The 18642-nt window shown below is 46.0% G+C and overlaps 1 protein-coding gene across 2 annotated transcripts; it reads right to left on the bottom strand.

The window, feature by feature from the left end:
* Positions 1-594: 594 nt before the first annotated feature.
* FUT10 (fucosyltransferase 10 (alpha (1,3) fucosyltransferase)) lies at positions 595-16863 on the bottom strand. 2 transcript variants are annotated; one of them, XM_015423735.1, is made up of 5 exons: positions 16786-16863; positions 14970-15301; positions 10788-11070; positions 4923-5758; positions 595-1725 (listed from the first exon to the last, which is right to left on the bottom strand). In XM_015423735.1, exons 2-5 carry the CDS (start codon positions 15048-15050, stop codon positions 1501-1503), a joined length of 1425 nt encoding a protein of 474 aa, XP_015279221.1. In that variant the 5' UTR covers positions 15051-15301; positions 16786-16863; the 3' UTR covers positions 595-1500. The 2 variants fall into 2 exon arrangements, with proteins under 2 accessions (XP_015279221.1, XP_015279222.1); XM_015423736.1 differs by having other exon boundaries at positions 14970-15298; positions 16786-16862.
* Positions 16864-18642: the final 1779 nt, after the last annotated feature.

Below are 18642 nucleotides of genomic sequence, written 5' to 3'. Positions count from 1 at the left end.
GCAAAGAGAGAACTTATTCCTCAAATGGGAAATTCATGCAACACAGCTGGGTCCCATGCTGCTCAGATAACCTCTACCAAACAGTACATGTGCTAAATTAAAACTTAAAAATTAAGTTATCGCATGACATTGTGTGTGGTATAGCCAGGAGATCCTAGGATTGTCTGGCAGCCTGAAGCTCGAGCTCTTTTTTAGCATTATGTACAGGCCTGTAGCCAGGATTTTTTTAGTCAGGGGGCATTTGAATTTCTTAGGGGGACACTGGCTAATCGAATTAAAGGAATACCCGGCTCCTTCCCTGCATCCGCCACTACTTGTGGGCCCTGGGTTGGATGTGAAGTCAAGGGGGCCTTGCCAGTAAGTCAGGGGGCCTAGCCCCAAGATGCCCCACTGTAGCTACGGGCCTGACTATGTAGTGAGCTAGGCTTATGGGGGGGGGTTTGAGAGAGCTGTGACTGACCCAAGGTCACCCAGCTTGGCCTCAAGGGGAGAAGGGTGGAATCGAACCCGGTTCTCCAGATTAGAGTCCATCACTCTTAACCACTACACCACACTGACTCCCCTAGTGTGTGCGTGTAAAGTGCTGTCAAGTCAAACCTGATTTATGGCGACCCCAGCAAGGGGCTTTCAAGGCAAGTGAGAAGCAGAGGAGTCTTGCCATTGGCCTTTCTGTGCAGAGTCTTCGTGGGGGTGGTCCCCCTTCCAGGTACAGACCTGGCTTAGCTTCCGAGATCTGACAAGACCAGACTATACCGTGCCGACTTCCCTCCCTAAAGCAGTATGAAGGTCAGGAGAAAGACGTGGCTCTTTCTTGCACCCACGATCCACCCCAGATCAGCAGTGACGGTATAGGAAAGGAACCGCATCAATCACCCAACATGTGGTTCTACTTTACAGATGTTACCAGCAGTTTCAATACTATTGATCAGCTCTTGCATGCTGATCACATTAAATGCCTCAGATGAGGCATTTTCTCTGAGACCCCCTTACCACATATCTTTCCCAGGGGGATTGTAGCTGCCCTTTGTCAGACCAGATTCAGGTAAAGACTCCTGCCCCCCCCCTCCGTCGTTTGACTTCCCAGCATCTTTGTCATGTTTGTTCACGTGCAAGGTCCATCACTTGGGTGGTTTATAAACACACCATGTGGGCAGATGTCTTTATATCAGGATCGCCTTGGAAGCGATCTCCATGATGGAAGCAGCCATGAAGTGAAAGACAAAGTCTACGTAATTATGGTGTATGTGCTCCAGTGTTAACTATGCTCATAATTTATACTAGTATTAGTATAAAAACATCACGGACAGTGACCGAATTGGGTCGTTTCTATTCCAGATTAGTATTCACTGAATACCACATTTTCTTCTAGTACATTCTGTTGCTAAAACCACTCCTTAGCATATTAAGGCCATCTATAGGCAATGGCTTACCCTACAAGCTCTTTTGCAGGTTGGCTTTTTTTTGTTTCCCCTCCCTAGCTGGAGTCAAGGTGCCTTCAAGTCATTCCCTGAATACCAGAGTCCAAAATTCCTGCGCTGTGAAATTTCGGTTCCTTTCGACCAGCTGCCTCAAGGCTTTCGCTTCTCTCTTGGACTGCTCGAAACTCGGTATCCAAATGTCCTGTAGAGCCGTTCTGTGAGTGTTTGAAGATGAAAAAACAAACACTTCAGGTCTGGGGCAGCTCAGGTGATTGGCTTCCGCATTCCATCTTCTCGGTAACATTCCCTGGCGGAAAGGACAGAGAAATGCTATGTAAGTTTTATTAAGCAGCATGTAGGGTGGAAGGCTTGGGGACTGAGAAACTGTTACTTCCACACAGTGATCTCTTAGCCTCTCAAGATCCAGTTTGGACTTCAACCATGGGATTTGGTTCTAACTTTCTATGCGCTGGGCCAGGTGAGAGAACCTGATACTACACAGTTTATCATTGCTTAAACACGTTCAGACCTGATCAGTAACCAGGATGGGAGGCCACTAAGAGTCTGTTAAAAATAGAAATATAATATATATACACATTTTTTTAAAAAAAATTCTAATGAGTTCTCTCTCTCCTGCCCCCTTCAACAAAGTAAAAAGGGGGAGTTCTGTCATCAATGCAAGACACTTTTCCAAGCGATAGCTCTGACTTTTGGATCAAACTTTATTCCGCTTTATTCAAGGACTGCTCAAAGCTCACTGGCTGCAGGATTTCACCATTAGTGGATACTGCTTCTCACAGAAACAAAGTTAATCCGTATTAAGCATATCAAGAAAACAAATAATAATGAAGACACATTTGATCCTACTGATTTTAAAGAATGTGAAGTTAAAACTTAGACGTGCAAGACCGACCAACAGGCACCAGAACTTTAGCACGGATTTCCAAAGCTACAAAAAGATATTCAACCGCAACTTCTGTGGATCAAAGAGCACCTGGCATGTTTTCTTCTCCTGAAGCTTCAGTCAATAAATATTATTATAAAGCATTTACTAAAGTGACCTTGTGGTATCTGTGCCATGCACTGTACTTACATACAGCATAACTGTTGTGTGTGGTGAGCATACCAGCTTAAGTCAGTGGTCATGGCAGGCTGTAGCCAGAATATTTGACTTTGGGGGGCATTTAAGTAAGTCGGGGGCACCCCTGCACACACACCCAGGCTGTGTCAGGAGCGACGAGAGAGTAAAGCATGGCGATGGCACGACTACTGTGCGCACAAAAAATAAAATAAACCAGCTGGATGGGAAGTTGGGAGGCCCGGATGGTAAATCGGGGGGTGGGGTGGGGGCTCCGAGATGCCTCACTCTAGCTACGGGCCTGGGTCATGGCCACCCATTAAACACCAATGCACAGATATATTTCCTTGGTGGCCTTTTCTTAGTGGCTTCTTTCACAACTAGAATGTAGATAATACGGAAGAGACAACAATGAAATCCAAAACACAGTAATACCCTTCTAATTTCATTGACTTCAATGGGACTGAGAAGGATGGAACTCTGTTTAAGATTATATAGAAAGTCACTTGAATATGGACGCTGCTTGAGCTTTTCTATAAGATACAACTGCCTGACTAGTATATTTTTGTCTGGAACAGTGGTGTAAGAGTCCAGAAAAAACTATTTGGACAAAACTTTTTTTTTAACATGCTTGAACAAGCAAAACTAGATTTTTTTTTAAACCTGTAACTCTGTCCTAAGGTACACTCTCCTCTCCTGAGAAACCCAGTCTTTCTAAGATAGAAATGTTCAAAAGCGGTCACTGAACTGTATGGTTTCCAGCATCAAAGGCCTGAAGTTCAAGTTCAAGGACACGGGGGCACCAAACATCAGGAGCTGCTGGACTGCCCACCTAGTAAATATCTCAGTGGCACATGTGAAACAAATGAATGCTTTTGATTCGACTGTATACAGGCCTTTACCATTATAGGTGGACTTACATAACAAGAGGGCAAATTAAATAAAAATATTACCTAAACATCTTAATTCCATGTCAGATGACAAATATATTTCTAGCAATGTTGTGATATTCCTAGCAATGTTGTGATCTGGCTCCGAGACCTCCCGACCTCTAAATTCATAAGACTTGGAGCCATAAATACCATTTTGAAGGAAACGGTACTAAGTTCCAAATCTTTCTGGAGTTTGAATCCAGCCACCCAACAGAGGTCCTCCCCAGCACAAATGATAAAGAGTGCAATCTGCAGCCATTCAACAGCACTGCAATATGAGACTTGAAACAGAGGTCCAGTTCCTTTAAACTCCCTGCAACATCAGGGCCTGCGGGAAGACATTAGAACTGAAGGCCTAATTAGATGATTACACAGTTTGGGAGCAGTGTTCCCTCTAAGCTGAGTTAGTGTGAGATAGCTCACACTTTTTTAGCTTCTGGCTCACACATTTTTGTCTCAGCTCAGGAAGGAGGGCTCCAGAGCAAACTAATTTATGCAGCAGCCAAAGCTCCTGCTCACAACTTTAATGCCAGTAGCTCACAAAGTAGAATTTTTGCTCACAGGGCTCCATAGCTTAGAGGGAACATTGTTTGGGAGCCTGGGTCTATCATGAGCACTGTCAGAAGTGGACTTGAGAGGTCCCGGCTGTGAACTCAATCAACAGGCATGTGGAGCTAGATTCAGATCGGGACAGTGATGAGCAGGGACAGAGTACTTATGCCCCTCTCCCCCTAGGCTGGCTTCTTTGACCCAAAACAGCTCCAAGCACTGCTATTTGTCCCACTGGATAAACCTCTGTACACTCCATCAGTACATGTGGAGCCCCCACAGAGGACAAATGGTTCCTCTCAAGGATGTTTTGTTTTGCGGATATGACACAGGGAGAAGGCTGAAGCCCCTCTTTGTGCACCATGAAAAAAGCCGCTACTGCAGAGAATCCGTACTTTAACACTAAACATCCTCGCCCTTGAGGAAAAAGACCCACCATCGAATCCACCATCGAATCCAAGAAAGATCCTGCGGTTAGGTGCCTAGTTAGGAAATACGTACCCTCCCCTCACCATTGTACCCCTAGCTTAGAAAATTGTCTCTGTAAATCGCTCTGAGCCTCAATGGATAGGGCGGTACATAAATCGCAAATGTAATGTAATGTAATGGTCCCAATCTGAATTGGGCCCCACACACCTAGGAGTTGAGTTCCCAGTAAGAAATCACAAATGAACACAAATCATAACAACATAATGCATCGTCAGACCCTACGTCAGGTAAAGTCTGACGGCAGCAGATCAACACCTGCCTTTGTGGGAGCTCTCCCGGGTCCTGCACAACCCACATCTGCCCCTGTAGCCAAAAACTGTATTCTGGATTTGTGACTGGGAACCTGCTACCTACGACAGAGTGGTTCTCAGGGAAGTTGGTACCTGACAGGTCTGACTTAAGTTCCCTGCGGGTCCACGGCCTGGCTGGAATTCAGAAGACCAGTTTATACATTACCTTTGCTTCTCTCCTGATGTTTTCCCACACTTTACTACACACCATGCACTCAAAAGCGTCGATGTAATTGTCCTTCATGATATCCTGCACTCCCCAGGTGCGTTCCCTCATGGTGGTGAGAAGCCGTTGGTTGGAGATGTGGCCTTTTAATTTCCACTCGAGGTAGGCCTCGTACGCCTTGTCGTCTCTATCCAAAGCCTGGATGTACTGAGCCAGCTCCTTGGGGTGTGAAAATCCTGCGACCAGGACAGCACTTTTATTGCTGGGGAGCCAGTCTGTGACGCCGGGAGAGCCATAATAAACGGGGACCACACCCAGCTTCAGCGGTCTCCACAGTTTCTCAGTGATATAATCCTGACAAACGGCATTCTCAAAAGCCAAGACAAATTTGTACTGAGCGAGTATCTTGTAGAAGTTATCGCTGTCCATGAAGGCCGGGTTCTTGAGATGCTCTGGGAGATCTCTGTTATGCAAGCAGGCTCCATAAGAGTCTACCTCAATGTGGGCCATCAGCTCCCTCACGTAGCTGTCCCTGTCGGAGGGGGGGTCACAGTCTGACTGTACGTAGACAAGCGGAGCGAGTCTCTTCCTCAAGCTGTTCTTCTCTTGCAAAGGGGTCATGTACCTCTGTGACTTTAAGGCTTCAATACTTTCGAGGTACTGGGTTGTGAGGGGCAAGTGTGAGTGGCGGCTGAACGTTGCCGTGTAGTTGAACAAGGTGACGGCTGGCCTCTGGAAGAGTTTATAGTTATTTTTGGGTGACTCCTCATGGAAAAGGGCCCAGTCGTGGTGGTCTTTACGAGGAAGAGGTAAGGCATCAATATTAAAGTCTGTACCTAGATTAAAAAAACAACAAAGAGCATTTCTCTTGACAATTATTTTTGGTTTTGTTTTTGTCGTCATGTTGCAGCCAACGTACGGTGACCCCTGGTGGGGGTTTTCAAGGCAAGAGATGTTTAGAGGTGGTTTGCCATTGCTTGCCTCTGCGTGACAACCCAGGTATTCCTTGGAGGTCGCCCATCCAAGTAGTAACTAGCACTGGCCCTGATTAGCTTCCAAAATCTTATTAGATGGGGCTAACCTGAGCTATCAAGGCCAGAGCATTCGTTTAACGACAAGGAAATCTATACACACACAGAGAGAGAGAAACACACAGAACACACAAAACAAATGCTTCCTAAAATGGTCTGAACCCAAATTTTGGGATAGTTGCCAAAAATGCTTACAGTTCAAGCCTACCAGCTTGATGATGTGAAACTATCTGAATTATGTGGGGCTATAATGACCATATGATCAATAAAAAGTAAAGGTAAAGGTTCCCTTGCTCGAAAGCCAGTCGAGACCGACTCTAGGGTTGCGGTGCTCATCTCCGTTTCAAAGCCGAAGAGCCAGCGCTGTCTGAAGACGTTTCCGTGGTCATGTGGCCGGCATGACTAAACCCCAAGGCGCACGGAACGCTGTTACCTTCCCACTGAAGTGGTCCCTATTTATCTACTTGCAATTTCTTGCTTTCGAACTGCTAGGTTGGCAGGAGCTGGAACTAGAGATGGGAGCTCACTCCGTCATGCGGCACCCGGGTCTCGAACGGCTGAACTACTGACCTTCCACAGCCTGCAGTTCAGCGTCTTAACCACTTGAGCCACCGCAACTCCTTATCAGTACACCTCCACAAAATACAGATTTTCATACATGGCTGAGATGATATGGAAGCGAAACACAGTATGAGTGTGGGACCAAATGACAGAAAAGAGGCCAGCTGTCAGTAACCCAAGGATCAATGTGAAGGCTTTAATCGTATATGCACTGACTTAGGGAGTAAGCCCCACAAATCCAGTTGAGCTCACTTTTGAATAAACAGGTATGGAATTAGGCTGCATATGTAAAAGAGGTTAGGGCTTTTAGCTTGGAGAAACCATGGCTGAGGGATGACATCATCAAGGTTTACAAAATTATGCATGGGACAGAGAAGGCAAAGAAAGAAGTACTTTTCTCCCTTAGATATATCAAAGTCTGATTTATCTTAATCAAGTCCCAGCTGACCTGTGGCAAGAGATGTTCAGAGGTGGTTTGCCATGACCTGCCTCTCCTGAGTGACCCTGGCATTCCTTGGTGGTCTCCCATCCAAATACTAGGCAGGGCAAATCCTGCTTTGCTTCCAGGGTCTGATGAGACTGAGGTAGCCTGGACTATCCAGGTCAGGGATGTCTTAAAATATACACACAATGGCTTTCCTTGGGATTCTACTGTTCAGGTTATTGATATAATGAATATATATGTGGCTCTAGAATATGAAGAGAATACTCAGCAGACAGGTATTATGAAAAGAGGGGTTTCCCCCCCTCCACCCATCGGAAGAAAGCCAGTCTGAGCTTGACAAACTGAGCATCTCCTTTGGAGCCCTGCCAAAACTGACAGTAGAAATAATTCAGGGGGGGGGGGGAAATCACCAGTTCTGAGGGATTTAGGAAATAGGTTTCAAAATCTTCAGCCATTAGAACTGGAGTTATAATTATCTACTTTCGTTCTGCGCTTCTAAACTACTGGACCTTTGAACTGCAACCATTAAGGCTACAGGGTTTTTTAAAAAACAAACAAGTAAACAACCTTTTCTTTTCATTAAGGCTGTTTCCACACATGTTCGATAATGCACTTTCGATGCACTTAGCAATCATCTGCAACATGATTTTCCTGTATGAAACAAGAAAATTCAGTTGCAAACGATTGCTAGAGTGCTTTGAAAGTATATTATTCAATGGGTGTTGAAGCAAACTTAGATTTCAGGAATGGGGGCTTTTAGGAAAGAACATGATGCCCCATAATTTGCAATACATCTGCCAGAGAAATAGTGGATATAATATAGAAAAATACACTGCAAACTAGGGAAGGATGGTCAACATTATGTTAGTGGACATTTCTCAATTTAGGCATTGTTAAAAACAAACTAGAAGCAATTCCTGCTTCTGAGAAAGGAAAACAGAAGACATCAGGAGACCATTAGGAAAAAAATGAAGAATGTGCAAAGAGAAACTTTCTACAGACCTACGCTTTCAAGGTGAAAAGTATGAAAGATTCACACTGTCTCCCATCAATCTTAGTCAAGCAGATGGACAGTCTTTACAGATACAAGAATATGCTCCAGACCAGAATAAGATGGAGAGGAATAAATAGGTCTATTAAAGGCACAATAAAATTTCAATTATGGGCACTTTTCAAAATTTAAGACAGGAAATCTGTCATATATGGCAGTGAAGGAAGAGTGATAACAGCAAAGTTCCCTCTAAGATGTGGAGTCTTGTGAGCAAAAATTCTACCTTGTGACTTACTGGCATTAAAGCTGTGAGCGAGCGATTTGGCTACTGCATAAATTAGTTTGCTCTGGAGCCCTCCTTCCTGAGCGGAGACAAAAACTTGTGAGCTAGGGGCTAAAAAACTGTGAGCTAGCTCCCAAGGTAAAGATGGACGAAAAAAATCTTTTATTGTACTGTAGGTATTTGCTCTCCTGCCAACCTAGCAGTTCGAAAGCAAGAAATTGCAAGTAGATAAATAGGTACCACTTTGGTGGGAAGGTAACAGCGTTCCGTGCGCCTTGGTGTTTAGTCATGCCGGCCACATGACCACGGAAACGTCTTCGGACAGCGCTGGCTCTTCAGCTTTGAAACGGAGATGAGCACCGCAAGCCTAGAGTCGGACTCGACTGGCTTTCGAGCAAGGGAACCTTTACCTTTGCCTTTAGGTATTTGCTAAGTGTTTGTTTTAATGTAGGCAGCCAGTCCCACTGATACAGAAAGAAATTTTAAGTTACAGTCAAAAGTGTCAAGACCCTGGAAACCAGGAGCCCAGTAAAAAAAAAAGCTAAAACCATTTGTTGTGTTCCAGAGATCCACTTGCCAGTTTCAAGTGCCATGCTCATAGTGGAGTCCTTCTCAGAGCGAGAGAGATTGCCAACTTTGCTCCCTATTCCCGTGCCTTGACCAGCAAGTATTTAGCATGGAGATCAAATAATGGTTAAAGCTTGTCCTTTAAAGGCTCAAGAGCACAGCCAGTAAAAAAGCTGGCAACCCTAAAGGAGCAGGTAACAAACAAAAAAGGCTAGTAACCAAATGACTGTAAAGCAACTGGGGTGGACCTTCAGCAAGTAACCAAGTAGTAGCTAATCCCTTAATGTCTGGAAGACATACTTCTCCAGGCTGTGGCTCCACTGCTGCTTCTCCACTGCTGTGGCTGAGACTGACCCCCGGAGGGATAAATCCCTGGGTCACGGGTCCTGCATGGAGGGACAGCAGATTAAGGGGGCGGGTACTGGAGTGAGGAAGGACAAGGAGTTGAAATCCTTCTCATTTCACACACAAAGCTCTGCTAAGGGAGGGAAGCCGATTTCGTTTCCCGTCCCTCCTCGTTCCAGCTCACTGACCACCATGGCCATTCCTCTGCGTGGATCCCATGACCCTGGGAGTGATCTTTACCAGGAGGCAGACGCAGTGATGCTGGAAAACTCGTCTGCACAAAGAAGGCAGGACGCTATCTGACCTATCTCGCGGGCTTGTCTTGAAGAGAACTCCACTTAGGCCTCGCTGACTTCCATGGACGAAATGGGGGGCGCAAATTAACAAGAACAAACATCCACTGCTGTCTCCTCTTTCTACAGAAAGAAAAAAAGAATCCAACAAGTTAGGAAATCATGATTTCTGTCACCACCTTCAATAGTTTCCAACCTAAGCTCCCTGGTGGCTGGCGCCAGGATGCTGAGGGGGACCTGGAAACAGGCCCCTCCTCTTCCAAACCATCCTGCTGGATACAGCCAGATCCCTTCCTCTTCTCATCTACGGAACTGCGACGAAAAGCCGCTCACCTGAAGGAAGCCTTCCCCAGTCAGGCCTTGAGCCTCTCCTGACAGCCATGAACTCTGGCGCCTGTCAATTAAGCACTACCTAGAAGGAGGGGATGGGTGGGGATGAGGAAACACCCGCAAGGCCAAAACAGGGTCTCTCCCAGTGTTCCCTCTAAGCTGAGTTAGTGTGAGCTAGCTCAAATTTTTTTAGCCTCCAGCTCACATTTTTTTCTTAGCTCAGGAAAGATGGTTCCAGAGCAAAGTAATTGATGCAGTCGCCAAATCACTTGCGCACAACTTTAATTTTTGCTCACAAGACTCCACAGTTTAGAGGTAACGTTGGTCTCTCCTCCCACTGGCACACGGAGGCCGCCATCTTCCCCTCCTTCCAAGATGGCGCCTATCATTTTCTGCTGTGTGTGTTTTTTTTAAAAAAATGCCGCTGAACTACACAAGAGAAAAGGAAGAAAGTCATTCAGCCTCTCAAAAATAAGACAAATAAGTGGGTTCTCAATCAAATCAAGCCCAAAGCTACAATGACGAAACTAAGGCTATCATACTCTGGTCACATTATGAGAAGTCACTGGGAAGCACAATGATGGTAGGAAAAGCGGATGGCAGCAGGGAAAGGGGAAGACCCAACATGAGATGAATTGTCCCGACTTTGAATAGCTCAGCTGGAATACCATCACACCTCCACTAGCTTTGTTGTTAGTAATGCTTTCTAAGGCCCATTTAACTTCACATTCCAGGATGTCTGGCTCGAGGTCAGTGATTATACTGTCATGGTTCTCAAGGACATCCAGGTCTTTCTTGTATAGTTCTTCTGTGTATTCTTGCCATCTTTTCCTAATCTCTTCTGCTTCTGTTAGGTCCCTGAGCAAGGCTATTAATGGCAAGACATTTTGTACATCCTTCATAGGGCCCGTCATGAGTTGGAAGCAATCTGATGGCATTGAACACACACACACACACACACACACACACACACACACACACACACACACCTCAAGAATTAAAGCAAACTAGTTCCTTACCATAGAAGAGAAATGCTTTTGTCATAGGACTGTACTGATAAGTCCTGTTGATCGTAAAGAAGCAGGCATCTTGACCGCACTGGCCAAGCCGCCCAGTCTCTCCCGTCAGCGGAGACCACCAAACCAAGACAGGATGGTTGTCTTTGTCCATGGCTGTCTTTATGGTGCTGGGAGACTCTGACAAGCTTACGACTTTCTGGTGCTCTTCCTCCTTGAACGCACCCTTTTGTGAAGCCGAGCTTTTCGTCTCCATTCTTTCAGATTTTCCAAGTTCTACAACCACCTTTTGGAAATAGAGAAAAACCCAGATTATGCAAGACAACACCTTCTTGACAGCAAGATTCAGTACTTTGACGGACAAAGATGGTTAGGAGAACAGTCAGATGGGTCAGTCAGTTAAGTTGTTTTCCTAATGCCCATCTAGACACTATTGATGGCTGTCTGTATCTATATGTACTTTAGAGAATGCATGGCTGACTCCATTTTGAAATGACTCATAACAAAGGACTGCTGAAACCATCGACATTTTTAGGAATGTTGCCAGGGCAGAGCGCTAAGCCAGGCACTGCAGAAAGGAGTCTGCCTAAAGAATCGTGGGCTTCCCTCCTTGGTATGCTTTTTGCCACTTTTTAGAAGTTTAGGCAAGCCACAGTCCTTGTTCGGGGGATAATACTTCTCTTGTAAGTATTACAGCCCAATAATGTATATGAAGCATTCTGAACAACGAAGAGAGTACATATGTGCCAAGTGTTAGCATGAAAAAAACCTTGTTTTCTTTGTAACAAAATTCAATTATTGGCTTCCCCTACACCTACCCACATCATTTCTCCAGCCTATTTCATTGGGGGTTCATTTTAAAGTGGACTTTTGAAACATCTCAGCACGCTGGAACAATCAAATCAGGAAAGCGTACTAGGGGGCTTTGAACCTTTGGACTTTGAAAAACAACAGGGGTAGGAGGCTATAAAAAAAATCTGCATGCCCCTTGTGCTATGACAGTTCATTAAGCTTGGCCTGAGTATTTTTCCATATACTAAATGTAGTACTCAAGCTTATTAATCAATAACATTTAGAAACCAATGGGCTGTGACCTCCCACTACTATTTTCTACTATAGTCGATGGGTATCCTATGGGGATAAATTATTTCAGGATTTCATCGTTCTCATGTGATTACAGTCAGGTTAGCTGGATGACTGTTTCACCGTTAATCGTGCTTTGGGTTGCCAACTTATTAACCTGCTGCTGTAGCTGTGCGCACATGAGCAAAATGAACCTTTTTGCAGTGTTATCCCACCGAACACATACACATAGCAAGAGGAATGTGTCACAGCAGTCATAGCAAAGCTCTCAGTTAAGAAACGTCGATATTCCTCGTTTGCCAATTCCACTGCCTGCATCTGATGTAACTTTGTGTCACTGATGATCGAGTTTATCCAGTTTCCTTATTAGCAAATGTTGTTATGGGTTGAATTCAACCAGTTTTTTCCTGGAGGTCAGAAAGGAAAGCCCATGATGCTTCCAATACATGTGGTTGCTAGGCTCCTGATATATTTGGAAGTCCAAGTAGGGCTGCCAGCCCCCAGGTGGTGGCTGGAGATTACCTGGGATTACAGTTGATCTCCAGGCAGCAGAGATCAGTCCGCCTGGAGAAAATGGACCCTTTGAAAGGTGGACTCTATGGCATTATGCCCCATTGAAGTCCCTCCCCTCGCCAAACCCCGCCCTCCTCAGGTTCCGCCCCCTCCAGGTGGTTCCCAACCCAGACCTGGCAACAGTGTTCCCTCTAAGCTGAGTTAGTGTGAGCTAGCTCACAGTTTTTTAGCCTCCGGCTCACACATTTTTATCCTAGCTCAGGAAGGGATGGCTCCAGAGCAAGCTAATTCATGCAGCAGCCAAATCGCTCGCTCACAACTTTCATGCCAGCAGCTCACAAAGTAGGATTTTTGCTCACAAGACTCTACAGCTTAGAGGGAGCATTGCCTGGCAACCCTAGGAAGTCCTAACATTAAAACTTGTCCTTCGTTATATTTAAATCTTATGACAATACGGACTGCTTTTGTTTAGCTTACATACTTCGTTCTGATGAACACGTTTATATACTCATTTCAACCATAACTCTCCTACTCACATTTCAATAGAATCCTCTTTTACTGCCCAGTGTAAATGCATTTACTCAGATCGTCTCAATAAAGAGTCAATACTAGTGGGAGCTCATTGCATGTGACTATCAATGCTCCCTCTAAGCTGTTGAGTCCTGTGAGCAAAAATTCTACTTTGTGAGCTACTGGCATTGAAGTTGTGAGCAAGCGATTTGGATACTGCATAAATTAGTTTGCTCTGGAGCCATCCTTCCTGAGCTGAGACTAAAATGTGTGAGCTGGAGGCTAAAAAACTGTGAGCTAGCTCACACTAACTCAGCTTAGAGGGAACACTGGTGACTATATACAATTCATTGTCTCATTTTCACACTATAAAACCTACAGTTTCTACACAATACATTGGGAGTCATTGAGAGATTATCACTGATCAGCTTATCCTTCCCCATGACATCTGTTCATCACCTACCACGAGCAGCCAAGCTGGGACACAACAATTCACGCCACAGTTTTACACATCCCCATAAGGATATTTACTTATTTATACTCCATTTGCCTCCCCAAAGCAGCTTGCAACACTGTTTTCCCTTCCTCTGTTTTATCCTACAACAACCACACAGGTTTCCCCCCCACTAAACGTGGATACCTTCTGGCACCACCACCACCACCCCGGTAATTTCTGGCGCGCCCCCTCATCGAGGGGCGGGCTTGGGGCGGGGGCTGGAGCTGCAGCGGGCGGGCCGAGGGGGCGAGCTGCAAATACATGTGGGGGGTGGGATCGCTCAAGGGGAGGGGGGCCCTGTGCCAGGCTGCAAAAGGAGCTCCAGAGAGACCGCGGGGCAGGGGCGGGAGAGGGCAAGCGGCACTTTCTGGCGGCGACTCTGCTTTGCTTCCAGCTTACCACCCTCTCCCCACCGCCACTGGGCTTGAAAGGAAGACCGTCCACAAGGGGAAGTTTCGGAGCTGGGCAGCTCCAGGCTCACTAGGGAAGGGCTTGGGGTGAGCTGCGGGAGTGCTGCGGGCTGCGCCCAAACGGTGAAGGTCTTTTGGTGAGGGAGGGGCGTTGGAGCGGGGGTTCACAGCTGGATGCAAGCCAGCCTCCCCAGCAACGCCACCAAGCGGCTGGGGAGCCCACCGCTCGCCCGGCTGGGAGGATGCGCCTGCAAAGCCAGGCACGCGAGGAGGGGGATCGGGGCTTTAAGTGGGGGCAGGGTGGCAGGCCACGACGCCCTTCTATGAGGTGGCGCCCCTAGGCAGATGCCTAGTTTTTTTTCTGTGTGGGCCGGCCCTGCAATCACCTTGTGAAGCAGGTTACAGAGAGAGAGAGAGAGAGAGAGAGAGAGAGAGAGAGAGAGAGAGAGACAGACAGACAGACAGACAGACAGAGAGAGACAGAGACAGAGAGACAGAGACAGAGACAGAGAGACAGAGACAGAGACAGACTGTCCCAAGATCACCTTGCAAGCTTTCAAGGTAGAGCGTGGAATCAAACCTGGATCTCCCAGATCCTGGTCCAACCCTGTAACTACTACCCTGTCACGGGCTACTTTTGGCATGTGTCCTCTTGTCAATAAGAATTCTGCACTGGAAGAACAGTGCAATGGGAATAAAGATTGGAGGGCATGGGGTGGTGACCTTGTAGGGCGAGAGGGAAGAAGGGCAAATGGAAAAGAAGCCTGGAGTGCAGGTAAAGGATAACTGGGAGAAGGAGAAGGAGTGTGAGTGAAGCCCTTTCCCTTCTAGTCCGAAGATATCCAGGTGTTCCCAGTTCAGTGCACACCCACTTCACCCTGACTTGGATTGCCCAATCTCATCAGATCTCGGATAAGCAGGCCCCGGTTAGTACTGGGATGGGAGACCACCAAGGAAGTCCTGGGTTGCTATGCAGAGGCAGGCCACAGCAAACCACCTCTGAACGTCTCTTGCCTTGAAAACCTTACGGGGTTGCAATAAGTTGGCTGGTAATTGACAACGCTTCTCAGCACCACGATGCCTACCCCCCCCCACCTGCCAACCACCACAGACAACAACTGTCTTCCTCCCTTTTATCACTGTTCGGCTTGCTGTCCTAAAGATCTGTGATACCTGGAGAGTGACGAGAAGGAAAAAAAGCGCCATCACACAGAAACAGGATGCCCAAAATCTCTTCTTCCTGATTGCGTTCATCCCTTAACGTTCAGGTATGAAGGGTATGCATCACTGGTTCAGGGTTATTTTGCATGTTCCACACCCGGAAGTGGTCCAGCTGGGGATCTCCTTTCAGTTACGGTGTTCCACTATGGTCACCAATGACAAAGATTTGATGCCATTGAGAACAGAGGTCCAAACTTGAGGCGAGAGTGGATTTCTGACCTTCGATCAACAGCGAGGCGGATTCTTGGGCCCAGGATTTTTTTGGAAGCGAATGCATCCATCTGCTAAATCAAAACACATAATTTTTGAGTTATATCTTTGAGACTGTAATCCTGCCTGGGCGCGTGTCAAGTCATAATAATCAAGACAGTCTGTGTTCCATGGTGCTTTGCGAGAATAAAATCATGGAATTTTAGTTTGAGAAGCCTGAGAATCACAGTTTTCTTTATGTGTATAAAGAAAGCACATTTCTAGCCTTGAGAGAGTGGGGGGGGGGCATACTGCATAAAATCTTGTAAACTGAACATGGTGGGCTGACGGGGAACACCACTGCATTTTTTCCTCTGAATTCATCCTTCCAAAATAAAGTATACTAAGTAAGCAATGTTTGTAAATTCTCTTAGTTTACATAAACTATGTAACTTGCGGAATTCAGCTTTTCTGGGCTCAAAATGTGGTGCAAAAATCGGAGTTGTCTTTCTCTTTTTTAATTGACACTGTCTTGTACAGAGTCAGATCATTGGGTCTACCAAAAAGTCTGCACATCTAGTCTGACCAGCAACAGCTTTGTGGTAGACATCTTTCCCATCACCTACTTTTTCGTTGTTGTTGTTGTTTGCCCTAGACAGGCCAAGGATTGAACACGGAACTTTCTGCACACAGAACAGATGATCTACCCCCTGAGGTCTCTATAGCCTGAACAACCGCAGTGCACAGTTCGGGTTTTAGTAGATAAGGCATATCCTAGAACTGATGTTCACCTTGGTGAAGACTTCAGAAGGTTCCCCATTTAACACAGTAGTGGAGAGGGGAGAGATCTGCATGTTGGTGCCTTTGAGTCACCAACTTTTTTGCGGAGAGTGCTCCACTGTCTGCAAAGAAATATTCATCAGACAAAACTTTTCTGGGGTCGGAGCGTCACCTGTGGGCAGTGCCATCTTCGGAAGAGTTACACCCTTCTAAACTCACAGAAGTCAGCGGACTGAAGAGGGTGCAACGCGGCGGAGGATGGCACTGTAAACCCCTTGGCATGCCGCCCTTCAAACTTCTGCCATCCTCTTCTGACGCCGGTGGCTGCTGGAAGCTTCTCCATCCTATCCTACCGGGAAACTGCCAGCTTTTCTTGTTTTATAGCTGGTTTTTAGCTATTCCGGTTCCCCCGAAGCAGACGAAACCGGTGATGCAGATAAAATGGGGGGGGGGGGCTGTTTGTTTACTCGGTGTCAAAAGCACCACTGGAGGGCCAAGCAAAGACGAGACGGAAACATCGACTGAAAGAGCGGCTCACTTTAGTAGCTTTTTTACCCCCCTCCCCCTGCTTCGTTTTTGTTTTTATTTCCTCCTCCAGGTCTAAACGGTTCTTTTCATGTAACAGCCACATTTTTAAAAAATAAAACAAAAAAAACTTCAGACTATGGCGCACAAGCAAGCCCTCCATAGATGCCGCAATCGCAGGCGGCTCTCTCCGTCTTTCGACGTTTTGCAGCCTCCGAGCCACGAGATCTACCTCCGTGTGTGCGTTAAAAAAAAAGCAAACCGAAATACTCACCACCCCCCAGTCCCCAGATAACTGTTCGTCTCTCTTGTTGTTGCTAGGCTCTTTATACTTTCAGTTCGTACATTTGTCCCCTCGGGATTTTCAAGGGTAGGGCAAAACCTGGAGCGGAGCAGAGAGCTGCCCACGTCAAGTCATCCATCTCGGAGCTGCAATTCACGGAAATCCACCTTCCGGGATTTCAAACATCCCGTTTTGGGAAAGCGGCCCAGGAGCGGGGAATCTTTTTTCCTGTCTTTTCCAGATTTTTTTGCAAAGCAAAGTTCGGTTCATTACGTTAATAGGTCCATCGTTTTCTTGAGGTCACCGCTTCCTGGAAGTCCCGAGCAAGGAGATCTCAGCCCTCCCCTCCAAACCCCCGTTATAATTTAAATAAATGGAAGGGTTTCTAGAATGAATTCAGGCGTCTCATTTCGAGAGTGCATTAAAGCCGGGAGTTGCTGATCTGTAGCAGGCACACACACACACACACACATATATATATATATATAAAACGAGCGTTCAAAGCCCATTAAATGGTGGGGGACACACGAATTTGCAAGGCCTGCCCAGATTCAGCTAAGATTAACTGCAGATTCCATATATATAGATATATGCAGATTTCATATATATATATATCATGAATTTGCAAGGCCTGCCCAGATTCAGCTAAGATTAACTGCAGATTCCATATATATATATATGCAGATTTCATATATATATATATCATGAATTTGCAAGGCCTGCCCAGATTCAGCTAAGATTAACTGCAGATTCCATATATATATATATGCAGATTTCATATATATATATATCATGAATTTGCAAGGCCTGCCCAGATTCAGCTAAGATTAACTGCAGATTTCATGCTACAGTGATGCTGAACATTTCATTTAGAATCTTTTTACCCTGCCTTTCCAAAATTCAAGGCAGTTTATGCTAAAAACACTATGAAACAGTAACATATCAAATATATGATCCTAAAAAAGAAAAAAAACTCAACAGGAAATTCAGCAACCCGCAAAAAAACAACAACACTAAAAACACAGTGGTAAATGGTGATCAGGCTAGACTGGGTGACCTTGGGCCAGTTGGTGGTGGTGACCCCCTGGGGTTTTCAAGGCAAGAGACATTCAGAGGTGGTTGGCCATTGCCTGCCTCCACATCACAACTCTGTTCCTGATATTCCTTGGAGGTCTCCCATCCAAATACTAGCCAGGGCCAACCCTGCTTAACTTCCAAGATGTGATGGGATTGGGCTGGTCAATTACTGTCAGCCTAACCTACCTCAGAGGGTTGTTGTGCGGTTGAGTGGAGGGACGAATAATGTACCCAAATGAAACAAAAGTTTGAGTACCCAAATGGATTCATGTAGAAGGAGGTTCACTCTGTAAGATATGTCAATCGGGCTATTGCGTGGCAAATAAGTATTTCTCAAAAGGATGCCTACCTCACAGAAGCAGTTCTCCCTGGCTTATACCAAGGTGGGGCTCTACTGTTTAAAATAGCCCTCAAGTACCACTGTAGTTGCACCCACTTCATTCATAACCCACACTGTCAAGTCAGAGCAAAATCTACCTTTCTTACCAGCCTCACTTGGCAATACAATAGAGTATTGTGCACAACAGGGTATCCTAAAGCAGGGTTTCCAGTCTTGCTGAGCCTCCATGCAGGCCCAGTGGTAAAAAAACCCACTTCTGGGCAATGTTCCCTCTAAGCTGTGGAGTCTCGTGAGCAAAAATTCTACTTGGTGAGCTACTGGTATTAAAGCTGTAAGCGAGCGATTTGGCTGCTGCATCAATTAGTTTGCTCTGGAGCCATCCTTCCTGAGCTAAGGCAAAAATGTGTGAGCCAGAGGCTAAAAAACTGTGA

This window comes from Gekko japonicus, unplaced genomic scaffold (genome assembly GCF_001447785.1).
Source record: "Gekko japonicus isolate JY-2015 unplaced genomic scaffold, Gekko_japonicus_V1.1 scaffold48, whole genome shotgun sequence".
Lineage (NCBI taxonomy): Eukaryota > Metazoa > Chordata > Lepidosauria > Squamata > Gekkonidae > Gekko > Gekko japonicus.
This window is presented reverse-complemented; position numbering and strand designations above follow the sequence as displayed.